Source organism: Panthera tigris, chromosome B1 (genome assembly GCF_018350195.1).
Source record: "Panthera tigris isolate Pti1 chromosome B1, P.tigris_Pti1_mat1.1, whole genome shotgun sequence".
Classification (NCBI taxonomy): Eukaryota; Metazoa; Chordata; class Mammalia; order Carnivora; family Felidae; genus Panthera; species Panthera tigris.
The window spans coordinates 104718215-104738318 of record NC_056663.1 but is presented as its reverse complement, the minus strand read 5'-3'; the positions used below and the strand labels follow the sequence as shown (position 1 = coordinate 104738318).

Sequence of the window (20104 nt, the reverse complement as noted above, 5' to 3'; positions counted from 1 at the left end):
CATTTGATGTTGGTGTACTCCCTGGCAAGACATTAACTGTTCAGTGGCTAATATGTATAATTGATGATGTCCTCTACAATAGTCCTTTCTTGGATCTAAATTCCACCTTTTTTTCTTGCATCCTATTTACTCAATTGAAATAATTCATAATAGAACATTCTGTAAAACTGACATTGTCATTTCTGTTAACTTGTATCTAAAGGTGAATGAACCTTCCCTCCTGCAGTAATTGAGAATGGATACACTTAAGTCTTCTCAGACACTTGATTTGCCTCATGGTTCCACATAGTGTACGGAAAAGGCATTTACTCTGATCTGATTTTACTGTTTCATTCAGCAAATGTTTTCTTTGTGGTTTATCTAAGGAGTGGTCAGTATGTGCTTCTTCAGTATTCTATATCTGCAACAGCTATTCTACCTTTTTTCAGCTATGAAATAATACAAATATAAAGCCCAGATTTAATGCAGTGTGTGATGAACACAAATACTCTGTAAATAAAACACTGAAATTATCACCTGTAGACATACTTACTTGATGCTCTTTTCAAGAGTATAATTAGCAGTATTGATCATATTTAGTGGAGAGGGGTCAACCTGTCCTTTCTCCTTATTTAGTAGCCATTTGGGAATCAAGTACCCAATCCAGGTGAGCCCCACATCTGTTGTTTCAAGGACCATTCTGAACAAGCACTAGCTGATACACACTGATAAAATTCTATAGCAAAATGATACGGGAAGTTGTCATTCAGCCGGCCAGGCCCAAGTGTTGAAGTAGGATCTTAAAATCATTTATTTCTTCTGTCTCCTTACTAGTGTGGGCAACTCAAAGTAAGGAAGGTTTCTCTACCAGCCCTTAAGGTGATTGAGTTCTGTCAATTTGTACTAAACTGAATGATAACCAATAGTACCCTTGGGATACAAATCCAAATTGCATGCATGCATCACAGGCTTGGCAGAATTTCCAAACTACTAAGCCTGAACCCATGTAAGATTTTACTACCCATTGTACACCCAAAAGTACTGATAATCCCAGACACAAGAAAGGTGCCCAGATGTCATTTGTATTATCTACATTACCCGTGTCTCCCCATCCTGTTATGTAACAATTGGAGGCGGTTTTCTGTGGCCTCTCTCTCCGGAGTGGCAAACAGGCCGGCAAAACATGGCTGCTAAATCTGACACACTGCTCTTCTGGTCCTTCTAATCTAACCAGGGCGATGTCGTAGTCACTGCTGTCAGGTCGATACTCCCGATGAATCACAATCTGCTGAACTCCAATTTCTTCTTCAAACTCTTCTGGCACCAGAGTATGATAATCCCCAACCCGAACAGCATAGCTCCTTGTACTGTTACCGTACCTGGGAGGCAGAGAGCTAGTAAGAGGCTAGAGATTGTTAAACTGTCAGCAAGGAAGGTTAACATACTGTAGGCCTTTCCTCCTATTCCTTATCCCTTTCTGTAAGTCTACTTTTTGCATTTCTCTGATCCCAGTGCTCTCAGTCCTGTACTCCAAACCCACTTCATTCATATCACTGTTTAATCCAGGTTCCTGGCCTGGTTTTCTGAGAAGGAGCAAATGTGCAGCATGAGTGGAAAATAACAGCTAAACATTAACCTGTTATCTCCCTACCATGAAAAAGGATCAAAACAGGAACAGATAGAATAGGGCAAAATTACTGTCTTGTTATTTGCTGTCTTCATTTTTCTATCATTTCCATGATAGTAGCTCATCACAAAGCTCTCTGAGGGCAGAAACCATGGCTGGTCTAACTTTGTATCCGTCAAAGCACTTAACACATACCTACTTTACTCCCCTTTCCTGTAAACAATGCAAACCAAAACTGTATTTTCAGGGCAACATACATTTATTATATTCTCACATCTCTTAAATCCTTCTCTAGATGTCACCTCAGTGAGATGACTGCAGCCCACCTTTTGCCCTCCTATACCCCAGCACTCCCAATATCCTTAATCACTTTTTTAACACCACTTTCTAACAGATTAATTTATTATGTCTCTTGTCCCCTGTCTCCCCTGCTTAAACAAGAAGTAACTAAGGACACAGGGATCTTTATGTTCACTGATGACTCTAAAACACCTATAATAGTGATGCCCATTAAGTGAGAATGCAGCATATATATGTCTTTTAGTGAATGAATGAATGGATGGATATTTTTAATGTGTATGTCTTTTTTCCTTAAAGTATTCAGTTAAAGTAGAAATATTTACTAGATTGATAGTTCTCAGACTGTTTTTTCAACCAACATACCTTGATTCTGGTGCATCCCCCTAAAGCAGAGTTTCTCAACCTTAGCACTGTTTTCACATTTGGAACCAGAGCAATCTTTGTTGTGAGAGGCTGTTATGTGCATTGTAGGATGTTTAGAAGCATCCCTGGCCTCTCTTCACAAGGTAGTGAAGGTATACACACATCCAGACACATAAACACACACCCCAGTTGTGACAACCAAAAATGTCTCCAGACATCTCCATATGTCCCCTATGGTGCAAATTAGCCACAGTTGAGAACTACAGACACAATATATGATCCAACCCACTTCCAGGTTACTCTTTCTCACTTAAGATTATATAGCACCTTGCTCACTTACCCCCTACCAGTACTTAAAACATCTTAAAGGCTTAACTTTCAATACCATGTCCATTTACTTCCTTAACTTCCTCACTTGCATTGAGCCTATTCTCCATCTCAGCCACCTGCTCCCGTCATAAGACTTAGACAGACCTTGTATTCACCAAATACTACACATTTCTGAAGTCTTGATTTAAAGCATCTCCTACTTTCTACCTCCTATCCTTACAGTTTTATAGCTCTACCATTCTTCAACCCCATTACGCTTCAATCCTTTGACCCCGCTAGTTTTTTCATTTCAATCTCACTTTGCCTATGACTTCCCTTCTTACCAGGCTTGGATTCCACAATCACTCCTTTGCAAAAAACTCAGTCCCTCATTCCTTTTATCTGCCAAACTCTAGCTATGGTTTCATCAACTTAGCACCTAGTTTGTGCTAGCGTCTGACTGTTGAGATAGAAATATGTACATTTTACAGCTCTCACCTTAATTTTCTTTTTATGAAAACTTGAAAGTCTTACACTAGATATGAGACCTGTACTTGAATGTGAATTTACAGAAGTCTGTATTGAAAACTTGAGTTTTCTAATGACTGCCTATTTAAATACAGCCTTCCATTTCCTCCTGTAAAATTACTGGAAGTTCTAAGCTGTTCAAACACTCTAACACCCCTAAGTGGGGCTTGCAATATATAGAGTAAGTTTCTTAACTATGTCAGCTCAAAAAACTGAACAGTGCTACAAAGATGATTTAGCTTATACATCCACCTATTCTTGATCTATAATACTAATAATTCCCTGTGCTTCCTTGATTCCCCTTTTCCAACCATAAGTCATCACAGACCTTTTAAATTCAGAAAGCTTCTTATATATTGTTCCCAGAGAAGATCCTCTTGTGGGTTCTACTTCAAAATTTAAGTAAAGTTTGGGATTATTTCACATCTTAAAACAGTGAAAAGTAATAGTCATGGAGAAAGATCAGATTTACTTCTCACTCCCACTTTCTGGGTACTGATACTATATTATAAAAATTCAGTTTGTCTAGGGGCCCCTGGGTGGCTCAGTTGGTTAAGCACCCAACTTCAGCTCAGGTCATGATCTCCTGGTTTGTGAGTTCAAGCCCCACATTGGGCTTGCTGCTATCAGTGCAGAGGCTGCTTCAGATCCTCTGTCCCCCCTCTTTCCATCCCTCCCCCACTCACACACTTGCTCTCTCTCAAAAATAAACTTTTTTTTTAATTCACTATGACTAATTAATGTATTCAGGTTTTAAAGTAAAACCTCAAGTGATTTAACGCCTTTCTAAAAAGAATAATTGTGAATGCATCCTTGAAAGTGGTGCTGAAATGTTTCCATATTATCTTTAGAATGGAATTGAAGAAATTCTCTTGAGCTTCATTGTCCAGTGCAGTAGCCAGTAGCCCAATGTGGCTACTGGAGTACTTGAAATGTGGTTGGTCTGAAGTAAAATGTGCTAAAAGTATAAAATATGCACTGGATTTTGAATACTTGGTATGAAAAAGAATACTAAATATACTGTCTCTATAGATAATAAGCATTAAATATCCCGATTTTATATTATATTTTGCAATGCTATTTTGGATATACCAAGTTAAATAAAATATTAAAATTAATTCCACCTGTTTGGATTTTTTTATCTTTTAATGTGGCTACTAGAAAAAGTCACATTTGTTGCTCACATTGTATTTCTGCTAGACAGTACTGGTGTAGAGAAATAGTTTGGCATAAACTAGGCATCCTATTTTATTATATCTCTTTAATACAGTCTCTTACATTGTTTATTACATTGTTTATAAATTTTAAGCTTGGATTATGAGACATTCCCTTCATACGTGAACTTTTTATATCCTTTCACATAATTACAGTACTGTTCAACCTGAAAAAAAAAAAGTCACTACAACAATATTTTCCACTCTTTGAAAGAGCTGTGTCACTTCACTAAAATGATCCTTGTATCTAAACTAACTGTATAAATATATTCTACATTATCTGAAAATTGGGTCTTCAGCGAGTAAACAAAGAAACAACATTTCTACAACAAGGAAATGTTTTAAAATACCCAAGTGTTAAAGTCTTGTGCAGTCTTGCCTTTAATGTGCCCCTTCATTCCTGGACTACTGCAATAGTCTTGTCCAATGGCCTTGCTGCTTCAGGTTTTAACTTTTTCAGTCCCTCCTTCACACTGCAGCCAGAGTGAGGTTTCTATCTGACAATATAACTACTCTTCTATATACCCTTCAAGAGTTCTCCACTATCTACACAATAAAGTTCAAATTCCTTAAATGATACGCAAATTCATCCAAGAATGGCTCTTGCCTACCTGACCTCAGCCTAGTCTCCATGCCCCTGTCATTTTAGCTGCTTGAAGAGGTATCCCACACACCTGCCTTTATTCGAACTATTTGCAGTATCATCCCCCACCTCCCATCTTAACATGACAACTGATTTTATCACTCAAGTCTCAAGTCCAGAACCTCCTAGGAAGCTCTTGCTGCCCTGCCCGAAAACTGACCAGTCCTGCCTCTGACACTCTCACTAGCACTGTCAGAGCATTTATAACAATTTCTAAGACAAATTAAGATGTCAGGTCTCCCCAGGTAAAGGCTCCTTAAGTGTAAGGACCATGCTATACTCACTTTCGTATCTTCATCACTAAGCAAAGTGCTTGGCACAGACAAAAAAGTCTTAGTGTATGTTAAATAACTTCTTTTCAAAGGCATCCACGTGCACATATATAATACTGTCATCCCTAACTTATCAGATCAGAGTCAGCTTCTCACCAGTTCTCATAACAACACCATCACTAAAGTTTCTGTTACACTTGTTGAAATCCTCCAAATATCTAATGTTCTTGTTAAATGCTGGCTGTTTACTAGAAGCACCTATACCACTTTTAAAAATATAAATGCCTAGGGTGTCCTGGGTGGCTCAGTCGGTTAAGCGTCCAACTTCAGCTCAGGTCATGATCTCAGTTTGTGGATTCGAGCCTGTGTCAGACTCTGTACTGACAGCTCAGAGGCTGGAGCCTACTTAGGATTCTGTGTCTCCCTCTCTCTCTAGCCCTCACCTACTCACACTCTCTCTCTCTCTCTCAAAAATAAACATAAAAAAGAATTTTTTTTTAATATATAAATGTCTAGGTCACAAATCTCTGAAAATATTAAATTAATAGGGCTGATGTAGAACGATAGGTGATTCCAATTCACAGTCAGGCTTGAGAACCACTACAACCAACACTTAAAGACATAGTGATAACTCCTGCCCCTGCATGTCTAGAATCTCTCCAAGTGAAGTGAGCATCGTAAGAGATTACATAAAGGTATCAAAACCCAAAACTCATACACGTTACATACATATTCTGTGTTCTCCAATCAAGCAGATTTCAGCCAGTAGATTTAAGTCTACTCCAAAATTAGTATGCTCACCAATCAGGAGTTGATATTAAACTGAAAATAAAAATAATATATATACCTGACTAGAAGGGGGAAAAAAAACACTATTCTTGTCAAATGAATCTCTTTATTGGTACCTACACTTTTAAACTTGTCCTGATTTAAGGAAATGGACCAGTAAACCTAAGCAGTGATTCCCACGCTCCTTTCACTCCAATTATTTTTAGACATAATCACATGCTTGGAATTTGAAGAGCATCCAACAGAAGACTGGATTAGTTTGCTAACCAAATATTTGTCTTCTACTGTCACCTCTCTTATACTTCAGGGATAATACTTTGGCTGAGGTTCCCAATATGACTGCAGATTTTGAAAACATTTACTGTAGTTCTAGGCTTCTCAAGAAAACATATCAAGGAAACTTTTTTTTTTAACATAAAAACTAGTCCAGCTTTTGTTACTTAGACAAACTTTATTGTATTCAAAAATGCTTCTAAACCAAACATTTCAGGTTTCGGCTGACACACCATTCAGTTGTTTGCTTTGCTGAAATGCCTTCGACTACCCCTCAAATAAATAGTGGATGAAATTACCAGACAGACTTCAGCAAGAAAGGATCTGAAACACAGCAGCTTAGTAAGATCCAATGTCCTCATTTTTCTGAGATTCTGAACAATAAAGAACAAAAAATTACTGGAATTAAAAATAGAAGAGTTGGGGCACCTCGGTGGCTGTCGGTTAAGCATCTGACTCTTGATTTTGGCTCAGTTCGTGATCTCACGGTTCATAAGATCAAGCCCCAGGTCGAGCTCTGTGCTGGCAGCATGGAGCTTGCTTGGGATTCTCTTTCCCTCTCTCTGCCCCTTCCCTGCATGTGTGTGCATGCATGCACACACATACATGCGCACACGTGTTCTCTCGCTCTCTCAAATAAACATAAAAAAAGTGATTGACTAAAGTTACTTGTATAAATGATTACAGTTGCTTAGAAGCCTCCGTAGAACCTTGCACTGTCATGTGTGTGTGTGTGTGTGTGTGTGTGTGTGTGTGTGTGTGTATTCAGGAAATGGTTTTAGCATGATTGACAGTATTAGGTATACCACCAAAGAGCATGTTCTTAATGAACTCTACTAGATACTAGGTCATGATGAAGCATATGCTAAGCATCTAATACTCTGTGTCTTTAAAACGTGACTCCATTATCTCTGTGCCTCATCTTTGTAATTACAAAGACCTAGACATTTCTGATTTTCAGAGCAACAATCTTTAACAATTTCCAGCTGCTATGGTGTTTCTAGGAAAAAAATGAAAGATAAAATCAGGTAAAGCTATATTTTTGATCAAATCAAATTTGCAGTAGAATCACAGAAATAAGATAGTCCTTGATTTGGGTACATTCTTCCCTCCAATACGATGTCTGTTACCAGAACAAACAACTAAAAGGAATTAGTGTAACATTCAGGAATTTTTCTCTCACTTATATTGCTACAGCACCATAGAGAGAGGGTCATATCATGATACTCATAATTTAGAGTATCAAAGGCAAGCAATTTATGTCATATAAGAATCATAGGAACTCCAAAAACACTTGATTTATCCCAAGTTTCCACTTCAAAATGCCAGCAGGATATTGCATTCATTCCAACGTCTGTATTGCATTAACACTAGGGAAAAATGTGAAGAATGAGATAGAAGACCTTTAAATGGTGATTCACCAACTATCTCAGTTTTTGTGCTGGCATTAAAATAAGTGTTTAGAACATATCACAACATGTGAAAGTTACAAACGAATTAGAATTTGATTACTAGAACTATCGGCCTTACAATAAAGTATCCTTATCATGCAGAGACTATATAAAATGAAGGTAACAGCAAAGTGGATCTGAAGTAACTGCATTGTGATCTCAACCTCCCAGGCCATCAATTCTTAGATTGTTCAGATATGAGGATTATATAAAAGAATGACTACAAAGGCAAAAAAAATTAACATAAAGAGCTGTCATCCCATAGTATAAAATAACACAGATGGGAATAGCAATCTAGGCCTTATTCAGAAATAGGTGTTCAAGAGCACCGGCCTATATCATCACTGCAAGAATTAGGCACCAAAAAAGGCCTGGAACAAGAACCCATTATATGGAATATGCAGAAGTCCACTAGTTAAAGCAGTAGAGATACAAATAAAAAACAGGAGTGAAAGCTCATTCCAAAATATACCCAGGGTGCCCGGGTGGTTCAGTCGGTTAAGCGTCTGACTTCAGCTCAGGTCATGATCTCACAGTTCTTGAGTTCAAGTCCTGCGTCAGGCTCTGTGCTGACAGCTCAGAGCCTGCTTTGGATTCTGTGTCTCCCTCTCTCTCTGTGCCCCCTGCTCGCTCACTTGCTCTCTCTCAAAAATAAATAAACATTAAAAAAAAAACAAATTTCCCCTACCAGTAGACCTTAAATTACACTCCCAAGAAATCTAAAAGGAAGGTAACCTCTCAGAACATGACAATATTGCTTCTACGTTGCAGTCTCTGCAATTCCAGAAGAAATCTGTTTTTGCAAATTTAAGAGTTTCTGATGATTAAAGGAGGGTTGTTTTAATCCAAAGTCCTTGAACCCAGAAAAGAAACAAAATTTGGAGCTTATTCTAATCACTAGTAACTGTCCTTATGCCTTTTAATGAGCTTACTGCAATAAAGATGTGAGCTGTAGCTCCTTAGGCACTTCAAAACAGGAAGTCTATGAAATCTGGTAAAGGTTACAGACCAAGGCAGATGGATATAAAACACATTTGCAAAATAATTTTCTCCCTACACACATTAAAAGAATCTTGCATTGTATCTAAAATACATCAAAATGCTGCATATCATAATCTGCTCCTCTGCTTTTTAATCAACTGTCTTTATCTTCTGTGCAGATAAAGGGAAGAAGTTCAGAAATGACGTATGGAAGGAATTATCTGTTGATCCAGGTTTAAAATACCACCATTCTCTAAAGAGTCAAACATTCTTAAATATATCCACTATCTGGCAACTAAGCCCTCACTTTCATCATGCAACAACCATTTAGGAGTATATCCTATGTGCCAAGTAATATATTAGACACTAGGTTTATAAACAGAAAGGAGATGATTACTGACTTTAAGCAATCATCTAGAAGGAGCAGGCCAGAGGAGGAATAATGACATGTACACAAACAAACCCAAACCCAAACATGCAGCAAAAAAACAAAAACAAAAAACAAAAAGAAGAAGAAGAAAGAAAGAAAGAAAGAAAGAAAGAAAGAAAGAAAGAAAAAGAAAGAAAACAAAAAAGACCTTCCAAAAGTCAGATCAAAGTGTTCAACTCAAGTGGAATTTTTGGGTAATTTCCCTACTTAATACTTTAAGCCTTGAACCCTGAAGTCTATAACTTTTAGCAGAGACTTAAAAGACGAAGCATTTAGAAAACAGGATAATCTAAACTGAACCTACTGAATTATTTTGCCTAACCTCTAAACCCTAAGACAGGCTTCTCCAGGTTCCTTGTAGTTTCCTACCTTATTCTTCTCCAGTGGTCAGTGGAATAAAATCACCCAGAATTTTCTACTGTTGAAAATAATAATCTTTGATTCTCTTTTTGGAACCCTAACATATAACAACCAACATTTGTTTTGAATTTCACATTTTATAAAATACTTTCAGACATTTAGCAGGTCATTTGTTCTTCACTGTGGAATATTATTGCCTTCATTTCATGAGTGGGAAAACTGAGGCTCCAAGAGGCAAAATAATTTTCACAAAAGTGAATAGTTAAAATTGGAGAACTGTGACCTTGGTCTCAATGGCCAGATCCAAGTCTCTTGTTACACAGTACCAAGTTCTACTGACTTTTGTCACCATGACTCTACCTTCTCTCCCTCCTTTTCTTTTCCATCTTCTATTTCTATTACAATAGTCCCCCTCCAGTTCCTACCATACTGAGTCTTAATCACTTGGTAACACGGACCAACTGGAGTCACTCCAGAAGCATGTGTGCAAAGATTCTTCATCTAATTTGAAGCTCATTCACAGACTCCTGGATTAATAATTTTGCTTTACATCCTCAGATCAATCCTATATATCTCCCAATGACTTGTCTTAAAACCCCTCTTAGATCACATTTCAAGGCTCAAAACCTTTAGTGGTTTCCCACCACCTAGTGAATGAAACAAAAATTCACTATTCCGGCATTTCAGACCTTTCCTGCTTCTCTCCCTCTCTCTCTTTAAAGTTTACTTATTTATTTTTGAGAGAGAGTGTGTGAGAGTGAGGGGAGGGTCAGACAGAGAGAGAGAGAGAGAGAGAGAGAGAGAGAGAGAATCCCAAGCAGGCTCTTCGCTGTCAGTGCAGAGCCCAATGTGGGGCTCAATCTCATGAAACATGAGATTGTGACATGAGATAAAATAAAGAGTTGGACATTTAACTGACTAAGCCACCCAGGCACCCCTGGGTCTTTCCTGCTTCTCTACTGTAAGTCCACTACCAAAACTCCAGATCACTATCTTAACTAATAACTCCCATTGTTCAAATATGTCTCATGCTTCTTTCACCACTATTCTCTCAACATTAGATGGTTACCCAGCTCCAGTCTCTATCAATCCATGAATACAACCTCTTGTGCTTGGACACACTTCATAACAGAACTTAGTCTTCCTCCCACATACAGCCCATTCCATCTTTGAATTGTCCTAGTGTTAAGTAAATAAAAAATAAACAACTCTTTGGTTAAAATGAAAATTATATTTTCTCCCATTAACATCTGAAGTATCTGTAGCAACAAGTAACAAATCTAATCTGATTCCACACAATCTCCCCTGTCTGTTTGCCTTCCCTGGTGTACCATGTCATTTTTTCATGATGTGGCCCCCAGAACTGAGCCAAGTTCTCTCTGTTTGATAGTGAAAGTGCTTTTGTCTCTGACAATAGCTTGAGCATAGTAAGAATAGCTAGGCTCATCACTGCTTTGCCTTGACAATATTCTTTCAGTGCTGCTCAAAACTGATAAACTTTGTGAGCAGCTGCATTACATCACTGACTTGTATTAAGGCTGCAGGACTCTAAAACCCATGCGGTCATTTTCACGTGTGCTACATTTAAGCCACATTTCCTGGAACTAAAGTCAGCATTTTACTTCCTTCTTATTCTGCACTGCTTGTTAGGATCAAACTATCAAGACCTTTTCCCATCATGTATCCTATCTTCCAATATGTGTCTCTCCCAATCTTCTGGCATCCAAAAATATAATTAATTTACCATCAGTGTCCTTTTTTAGTTTTGTGATTAATATGTTGAATAGGACATGGATAAGTATCCTACGAGCTCTATTACATTCTTCCTCATCATCATTCTTCAAACATATCCAGATCATATTCTGTTTTATCCACTAAGCAAGTGGGTCTTAACCTTTAGTGTTGAGAAGGATCATCAGAGATGCTTGATAAAAATGCCAACTCCTGAGGCTTGGCTCTAAAGATTCAGTAGATCTGGAGGAGGGGCCCAGGAATCTGAATTTTTAACAAGCTAAATGTATCTAATATTGTGGTGGAAAGACCACACTTTAAAAATTGTGCCCTGAATTTTTTTTTGATACTATTTTATCAGCAATATCAATATCTCCCTCTTCTGGGTTCCTATAGCTACACTGAAAATTCTTATCATAGCAATGATCCTTATCTGTCTTCTCTCCACTATATCCTATAGCATATTCCTGGGAATATTAAATTTTTGTTAAGTCAATGAATGAATATAATCTTTATTGTGTGTGCCGTTGATGTAACACATGAATGTATTAAACCCACTGATATATAGGTGAACTCTCAAACTCAATTATTATCCCAGAAATGACAAAGGCTATGTAAAATACAGATATGTGTCTTCTGCACACTTTACAAATGGAAGATTACTTCATAAATATTTACCAAAATAGATAAGAGGAAATGAATAGAGATCCTAGAAACAAAGATATATGACAACTGAGCATACAAGATAATTGACATAAATCTTTGGGTAAAGAATGTAACGTTCATAACTAAGATTTAACTTAAAAAAAAGAAGAAGAAAAGAAAAAATAAAGCTCCATCATTAGATACAAAAAAATATTTAAAAAAATTTTTTTTAATTTTTTTTTTAACGTTTATTTATTTTTGAGACATAGAGAGACAGAGCATGAACGGGGGAGGGTCACAGAGAGAGGGCGACACAGAATCTGAAACAGGCTCCAGGCTCTGAGCTGTCAGCACAGAGCCCAACGCGGGCTCGAACCCACGGACCGTGAGATCATGACCTGAGCCGAAGTCGGACGCTTAACCGACCGAGCCACCCAGGCGCCCCTAAAATTTTTTTAAAAAGAATGTAATGTTCAATACAAAGTGCTGGTAAACTAACTATCCCTGAAAGTAGAAAATGAGGCTCCTTTCTCATACTATGTATACAAAAAATACAGTAAACAGATTAAAAACCTAAACATGAACAAAATTATACATTTTCTTAGTGAAGAAGTAAGATAAAATCTTCATCATGTGGGGCTAGGAAAGGATATTTTAAATTTTTTTTTAATATTTATTTTTGATAGAGACAGAACACAAGTTGGGGAGGGGCAGAAAGAGAAGGAGACACAGAATCGGAAGCAGGCTCCAGGCTCCGAGCTCCCAGCTGTCAGCACAGAGCCTGACGGGTGGGGGGGGGGGGGGGGGGGGGGGGGGGGGGGAGGGCTCAAACTCACAAACTGTGAGATCATGACCTGAGCCAAAGTCGGACAGTTAACCGACTGAGCCACCCAGGTGCCCCTCGGAAAGGATATTTTAAATAAATATAAAAAATTTTATCAAACTTAAAAAATTGACACATATTAAACATATTAAATGAAGATATTAAAATATCTTCATAAGAAAAAGATTTTAAACAAGTGGACAGGACATAACCCCAGACTGAGAAAAGGTATTTGTAACACATAACAACAAAGACTCTGTACACAGAACAAATTTTTTAAATCAATTTCAAAAAGACAATCCAATAGAAAGATAAGCAAAGAATATGAACAAAGAAATTCATGAAAGAGGAAGACACTAATCAGGGAAGTGGAACTGAAAAGAAATCCAAAAAGTCTAAGATTGACAAAAACTAAAAATGTTGATAGATAATATCAAGTTGAAGTGGGGACTTGAGGAAATGGACTTACCTACTGCCATGATATAAATGGATGCAATTACTTTAGAAAATAAATTAATAGTGCTGAGTAAAACTGAATTGTGCCCATACTCTAGCAAAATGCTCCCACATATGTGTACCCAATGAGACATACAATAGATGTCTATTACAGCATTGTTTTTTCATAGTGAAAGAATTGAAACCAACTAACTATCCATTAGTAGGGAACTAAATAAATTGTGATTTAGCCTTACAATAGGAGTTAAAATTCACATGGTGGTTAAAGTGAACAAAATCTATATGGATAAATTGTAAATATATAGTGAAGCCTTGTATCACATATGGAAAAATATAAAACAAATTCTTGCTTGTAAGAATTTTTCAATGACATGTTATACATTTTATATAAGACTTTTTATTATGACCATTTTCAAATATACACAATTAGAATAACACAGTGAAACTCCTGTATCATCACCTTGCTTCACTAATTATCAATATTTTGCCAAGGATTGGTATACATTTTTAAATCCCAAAATTCATGCTGAAGAAATGGCCATTAGTCAGGCCCACAAAAGAACACAGGACAAGAACAAAGGAGAGCCAGGTCCTAGTGCAGACACTGCCACCATGAGCAGTGTGACTCTGGCACACCATTTTTCTCTGTATGGCCTCCCCTCTCAACTGGGAAGACTTCAGACTGAAGTGATAAAATGTTTGGGAGATGAGGAAATAATCAGGATGCAACCTGGACTTTCTAGAAGGTACAAATAGAGAAATCTAAAAGACACAAAACACCAAGATCCAAAGGATCAAAAAACAATAAAAACTTCACTCCCTACTCTTAGTATCCACTACTGGGTCATCTGAGATCTCCTCTAGGTCTACTGGGATATGATTTCACCCTCAGATAAGTTCTTGAGGGAAGCACTAACATAGCTGCCTCCCCTCCCAAAATGCATCTTCTCTTCCCCCAAATACAGAGTTTGCTTTAACACTGGCGTAGCAAGTGGCTTCCAGAGGGCTCTCGTTGCTCCTTCTGTTACCTCCCCCACTTCCACAGTGCCGTGGGCACAGGTAAAGAAGACTGGTAGCCTGGCTCTGTCACCCCAAGTTTCTAGTATGCTATGGAGCAGGAAGGAATTGGAAGCACTGTCAAATAAGAACCCAACGGACTTGTTTGGAAAGGTGGACACATACCTCTTGAAGCAGTGTGCTGCTGTAAGGACCCAGCAGCTACTCAAGAGCGTGGCCCCACAAAGGAGCCTGCCATCTCCATGGGATGACTTAAGCCGGAGGGACACTTGCCAAGGCCAACCACCCCTAAGAAGAAAGTAAGCCACTTGAGTCCGTATAAGGGAGAAAAGCAAAGAAAAGCATCCATTAAGACAATGACTTGGAAGGCTTGCAGGTGGGAGGAAAGCCACATAAAAGGGACCCTAGCAGGTAAGATATCTCCCTACTTTGAAAATGATACCCCTACAACCTGGAGCAGACCACACTGAAGATCTGCTTATGGACATTTGTATGCATCCCACCCACCTCTGACACTCGTGGAAAAAACTCAGTCTTCTAGATATTTCATTGCTTGAAGTGTATTTTCTCTCCTCACTACCTCACCTAAGCAGCCCGAAGAAGTATTTCATTAAGCAAAGTACTGGGTTTCCATTAGTAAACGCAACAAATAAAAAAAAAAAAACATTTAAAAGAGTCAAGTCTAAAACAAATATATTCTAAATTAAATGAATTTTGTAGTTACATATTTTTCAGACCTCGTCTTAGTGAGATTCAACAACATAACTTTTCAGCAACGTATCTATTGTATAAATCAGGAGGTAGTGATCTAAGAACACAGTCTACATAAAGTAAGTGTAGATTAAAAGAAAAAAAAACATGTAATCTGGATTTAATTTAGGAAATTAAGTAAAATAAATCCCTCATATCATAGTAGAAAAACCCCCAAATTGTAACACTGTATGTACATAAATAGTTTTGTAATATGTAAAATCTCTGAAGGACCTTTTACCTTAAAGAATTTTTCCCACCAATGATCCGCTTCTGCCGACGGTGCAGTAATCTCAAACCACAAACAGATGAGAGGGATTCTGAAGCAGACAGAGGTTATTAATCAGACTGTCGTATTGCTGACAGTGTGACAAAGACACAAGTGACACAGTCTCCTGCCGTTTCTTTCTCTATTTTAAAACATCTTTTCTCCTCAAATTATAGGATACCTTCTCTTATAATAAAAATTAAAAGTTGGGGTGCCTGGGTGGCTCAGTTGGTTAAGCGACTAACTTTGGCTCAGGTCATGATCTCACAGTTCATGAGTTGGAGCCCCGTGTTGGGCTCTGTGCTGACAGCTCAGAGCCTGCAACTTGCTTTGGATTCTGTGTCTCCCTGTCTCTCTGCCCCTCCCCCGCTTGTGCTCTGTCTCTCAAAAATAAATAAACATTAAAAAATTAAAAAAAAAAAAAGAAAGAAAGAAAAGTCTTCTCATTTAGCCAAGGCAACAAGAATTCACAAGCAGACAAGGAACTTTATGAGGTTTCCCACATTCAGCTGTGACCCTGTCCGGCATGTCATCCCACGGGCGCCTACAGCTGATTACAGAGACTGTTTCGGAGTGCAGGAACATTAAACAAAACAAGAGAATTGCAAAGGTATTACAGGTCTAAGTAATTTGCTTTTCACATACAACACTTTCCAGGCCACTTATACAAAATGTAACTTAGAATGGGATTCTGATCTATATCTACATTTATATTTACTCATATAGCATATTATTATATGGAAAGGGTTTACTAAACAAAGTGGCATTTTAGGAAATACAGTCAAATTTCCCAAGATAACAGACTCTCACAAGAGCATAAAAAAAGAATTAAGAACGAAAATATATGAAAAGGTGGTATACAAAAGAAAGTAAATAAAATAAAGTATAGCTATTTAAAAAAAATTTTTTTAATGTTTTTATTTATTTTTTGAGACAGAGAGAGACAGAGCATGAGCAGGGAAGGGGCAGAGAGAGAGGGAGACACAGAATCTGAAGCAGGCTCCAGGCTCTGAGCTGTCAGCACAGAGCCCAACGCGGGGCTCGAACTCACAGACTGCGAGATCATGACCTGAACCGAAGTCGGATGCTCAACCAACTGAGCCACCCAGGTGCCCCAAAGTATAGCTATTTTAAAAATAATTTTAGAAGGAGGGGAATCTCTACAGGGGTATTTTGTTTCTTTGGTTAAGTAATATGTACCAAGTATAGATTGACACTTTTTCTATCTGTGTACGAAGAGAAGGTGGGGAATTGTGCCAAGAGCATGAAAATCTAGTCTGCACTAATATTCCCCCATAATAACCAGGTAGAAGTGAGCTCAGTAGGGGATCAACACTAGTTATTTTTTCATGGAGAAAAAGGTTAAACAATGTTTACCAAGATCACCAATTTGCCAAGTGATCTCAGAGGCATGCTGTCAAACTTTAATTCTCATCTCTTAGGATATGAATCCTCTAGATGACACAGCAAATTATAAGATATTAGAAAAACATAAGTTTCAAATAATGGTCCAAGTCAGGTCAATGTATATAAGGCCAAGATAAAGAATGATGTAATACTGAGCAAGCAAAACTGAAAGTTTACATCATTCCAGGGCAAAGCACCAGATTGCAAAAGTGTAAAATCTAATAAGGCGTAAAATCCACGGCTACAAAAAAAATTTTTTTAAGCAAAATGAAATTCATTTATAAAAGGATCCCATCAGATGACCAATAACCAATGCCTTGAGTTTCAGTCCCCTTATAGAAGTCACTAGGTCTTGAGCCTCAATACAAAATCAGTAGGTTAACAAACCAAATTATGTAATCCAGCTTGTCTAAGAGGAAATATTTTTTTTAAGTTTACTTATTTATTTTGAGAGAAATAGTGAGCGGGAGAGGCAGAGAGAGAGAATCCAAAGCAAAAACATTTTACAATTATTGAATTTTTATGTTTTTCTACCACTTAAGAAATTTGACATAATCCAAAGAATTATACTCAATTTTTAACTATAGTTTAAATTACTGAAGGCACTTTAATAAGTTATAATTACTACTTGTATATAAGTATACTATTTAATAATATTAAATATATGATTTAGTAAGCCGATTATGTGTGTGTGTGTGTGTGTGTGTGTGTGTGTGTGTGTATAAAACAAAGCACAAAAGGTTGTAAGTACTCTTCATACTCAAAAGCTCCTCAGACAGTGAAGAATCATATTAACAACATCCAGTTCATTTTTGCATTGTCTTTAGCAATTAAAAGATGTTAGAGGAAGATAATGTTTAAATACAGATACACCTACTTTTCAGAAAATCCAATGATCAAAATTATGAGCTTTCAAAACACATAAAGAGATCATTGTTCTATTCATAAAATGTAACCACAGTTTTCTACAAAATAGCTACTTTTTTATTCTAAAGCAGTATTTGTTTCATAAAAGTTACACTCAGCTTTCAATGACCTTTCTATTTAAGTATAAAACACCTATTACTGTGTTGTACTGAAAGATTATTTCTCATTTCCCTTACATTTTTTAATTTCAGAGAATAAAATCTACAAAAGATAACCTTTTTGAGAGTGGAAGAAGAAGTTCCTTTCTATGCCATATCTTTAAATTGTCATTTCTGGCCTTGTTTTTGTGAAGTAATTATCAGTTCTAAATCTTCAAGGATACCGACAAGTTTGACAGTTTTATTACATCCAGAGAAGGAATGGTACAGAAATGACTGAGAACCTGGAAAGGGCCGAATGCCAGAGATTACAAATCCTGTAAATCCACTCTTGCCCCTGAGCTCTGCTCGCCCTGTAAGCCCCATCCAGTCAGATTTGTCAGGAAACCACTGCCTCTTAATACAAGCACAAGGAACCAGGGATTATATACAGTCTTATGAAGGAGACTTTTGTTATCAAAGTACTGCTGATACTAATCAAGTGAAGAACACTCTTTGACTTGTACAGGCCCTGGAAAATGACTTACCTTTATTACTGTTACCTGTTGCCTTCTTGCCAAAATAATCACAAATGACTCCTGCATCTTCACTGTGGCGGCAGTTATGTCTTCCAATATCTTGTTTGATACAGTCAGCTAGGGACCGCTCATTTCCTGTGCACTTCACATTATCCACATGGATGGGGCCTTTCCCTTCCCCAAAGTAAGCCATGGTTCTTGCTCTGGCAGGGCCCCTGGAAACAGAGCGTTCTTGAGGATGTGGAGAACCAGTCACTCATACGTTTTAACACATCACAGCATATACTCTCATTCAATTAATTTTAGTGTATTAAACTTAGCATCTATGTATGCTAAAAAAATTTTTATTTCATGACTATCAAAAACAAGCTTAAAAGAGGTAATAACTCTACCTTCTTTGTTTTGCTAGCTCACAGTTTCTTTACTGCCCTGGGTGCCTCTAATTTAAGTTCTGCTAAGAAAGTCACATTTAATGGCATGTCAAAAATTAATGATAGTCTTCGACTCTAGTTTTTGTTTTTGTTTTTAATTTCAATTTTTTATTTTTTGTTATTTTTTAATTTTTAAAAAATATTTTATTTTTGAGAGAGAGAGACAGAGTGTGAGCAGGCAAGAGGTAGAGAGAGAGGGAGACACAGAATCTGAAGGAGGCTCCAGGCTCTGAGCTGTTAGCACAGAGCCCCACACAGGGCTCGAACTCAGGAACCACGAGATCGTGACCTGAGCCAAAGTCAGATGCTTAACCGACTGAGCCACCCAGGCACCCCTAATTTCAACTATTTAACATTTTTTTATTTCATTTTTATTCTGTTTTGAGAGAGAGAGAGAGAGAGAGAGAGAGCACACATGCATGACGGGGGAGAGAGGTAGAGACAGAGAGAGAATCTTAAGCAGACTACACGCTCTGTTTTTTGAGAGAGAGAGAGAGAGCACATGATGGGGGAGAGAGGCAGAGAGAGAGAATCTTAAGCAGGCTACATGCTCAATACCATGATTGGGGTTCAATCCCACAACCCTGTAAGATCACGGCCTGAGCAGAAATCAAGACTAAGACGCTCAACCAACTGAGCCACCCAGGCACCCCTTTATTTTATTTTTTATGAGGGGGGGAGGGGCTAAAGGAGAGGGAGAGAGAATCTTAAGCAGGCTCCAACACCCAGCCTGGAGCCCAAAGTGGGGCTAAATCTCACAACTATGAGGTCATTTTTTTTTTTAATAATAAAGTTTATTTATTTACTTTGAGAGAGAGAGATTGAACACATGCACATGAGCAGGGGAGGGACAAAGAGAGAGGGGAGAGAGAGAATCCCAAGCAGGCTCCACGCTGTCAGCACAGAGCCCGACCCAGGGCTCAATCTTGCATAAAATGTGACCTGGGCTGAAACCAAGAGTTGGACACTTAACCCACTGAGTGACCCAGGTGCCCCTTAAACTCTAGTTTAAGCAGGAAAAAAAATCATCTCAAAATTTTCTTAAAGAACATAACAGTGTTTTTAAAATTGGTTAAAATTGCTAAGAAAATTATGAGGTTAGATAATAATAACCCAGGGAACATTTTAAAGACTAAACATTTTAAAGACTACTTTAAAAGTAAAAACATCTGATTTTTAGAGGAAAAAGAAAACCAGGAATCACAAATAGAAGGAACATTTACTTTGGTATGTTACTTTTTTGTTGTTTGTTCTTAATTACACAGTACTTCTTTTTAAATATCCAAATATAAAAGCTGAAAGTGAAATATTTCAAACTAACACCACATTCAAAACTCAATTCCTGATAAATAGATGGCAAAATTACGAAAGCAAAGTTTTATTTTGAGTTATCCTTACAACTTCAAATAGGGAAAGATTTATTCAACAAGACACAGATGGTATACTTTAAATTAAAGGACTAATATATTCAATAAAAATTAAGAATGCTACTTTACTAAAAACCACCCTAAGGA

At 37.6% G+C, this 20104-nt stretch overlaps 1 protein-coding gene across 2 annotated transcripts in view; it reads right to left on the bottom strand.

The window, feature by feature from the left end:
• PRSS12 (serine protease 12) overlaps positions 1-20104 on the bottom strand; it is a 75747-nt gene that overhangs the window by 2394 nt on the left and 53249 nt on the right. For both annotated transcript variants that reach the window (XM_042983995.1, XM_042983996.1), the window contains 4 exons: positions 18169-18374; positions 15183-15261; positions 14357-14479; positions 1078-1358 (listed from right to left, as the gene is read on the bottom strand). In XM_042983995.1, coding sequence (XP_042839929.1) covers positions 1078-1358; positions 14357-14479; positions 15183-15261; positions 18169-18374 — 689 coding nt within the window. The remainder of the gene's footprint in view (positions 1-1077; positions 1359-14356; positions 14480-15182; positions 15262-18168; positions 18375-20104) is intronic.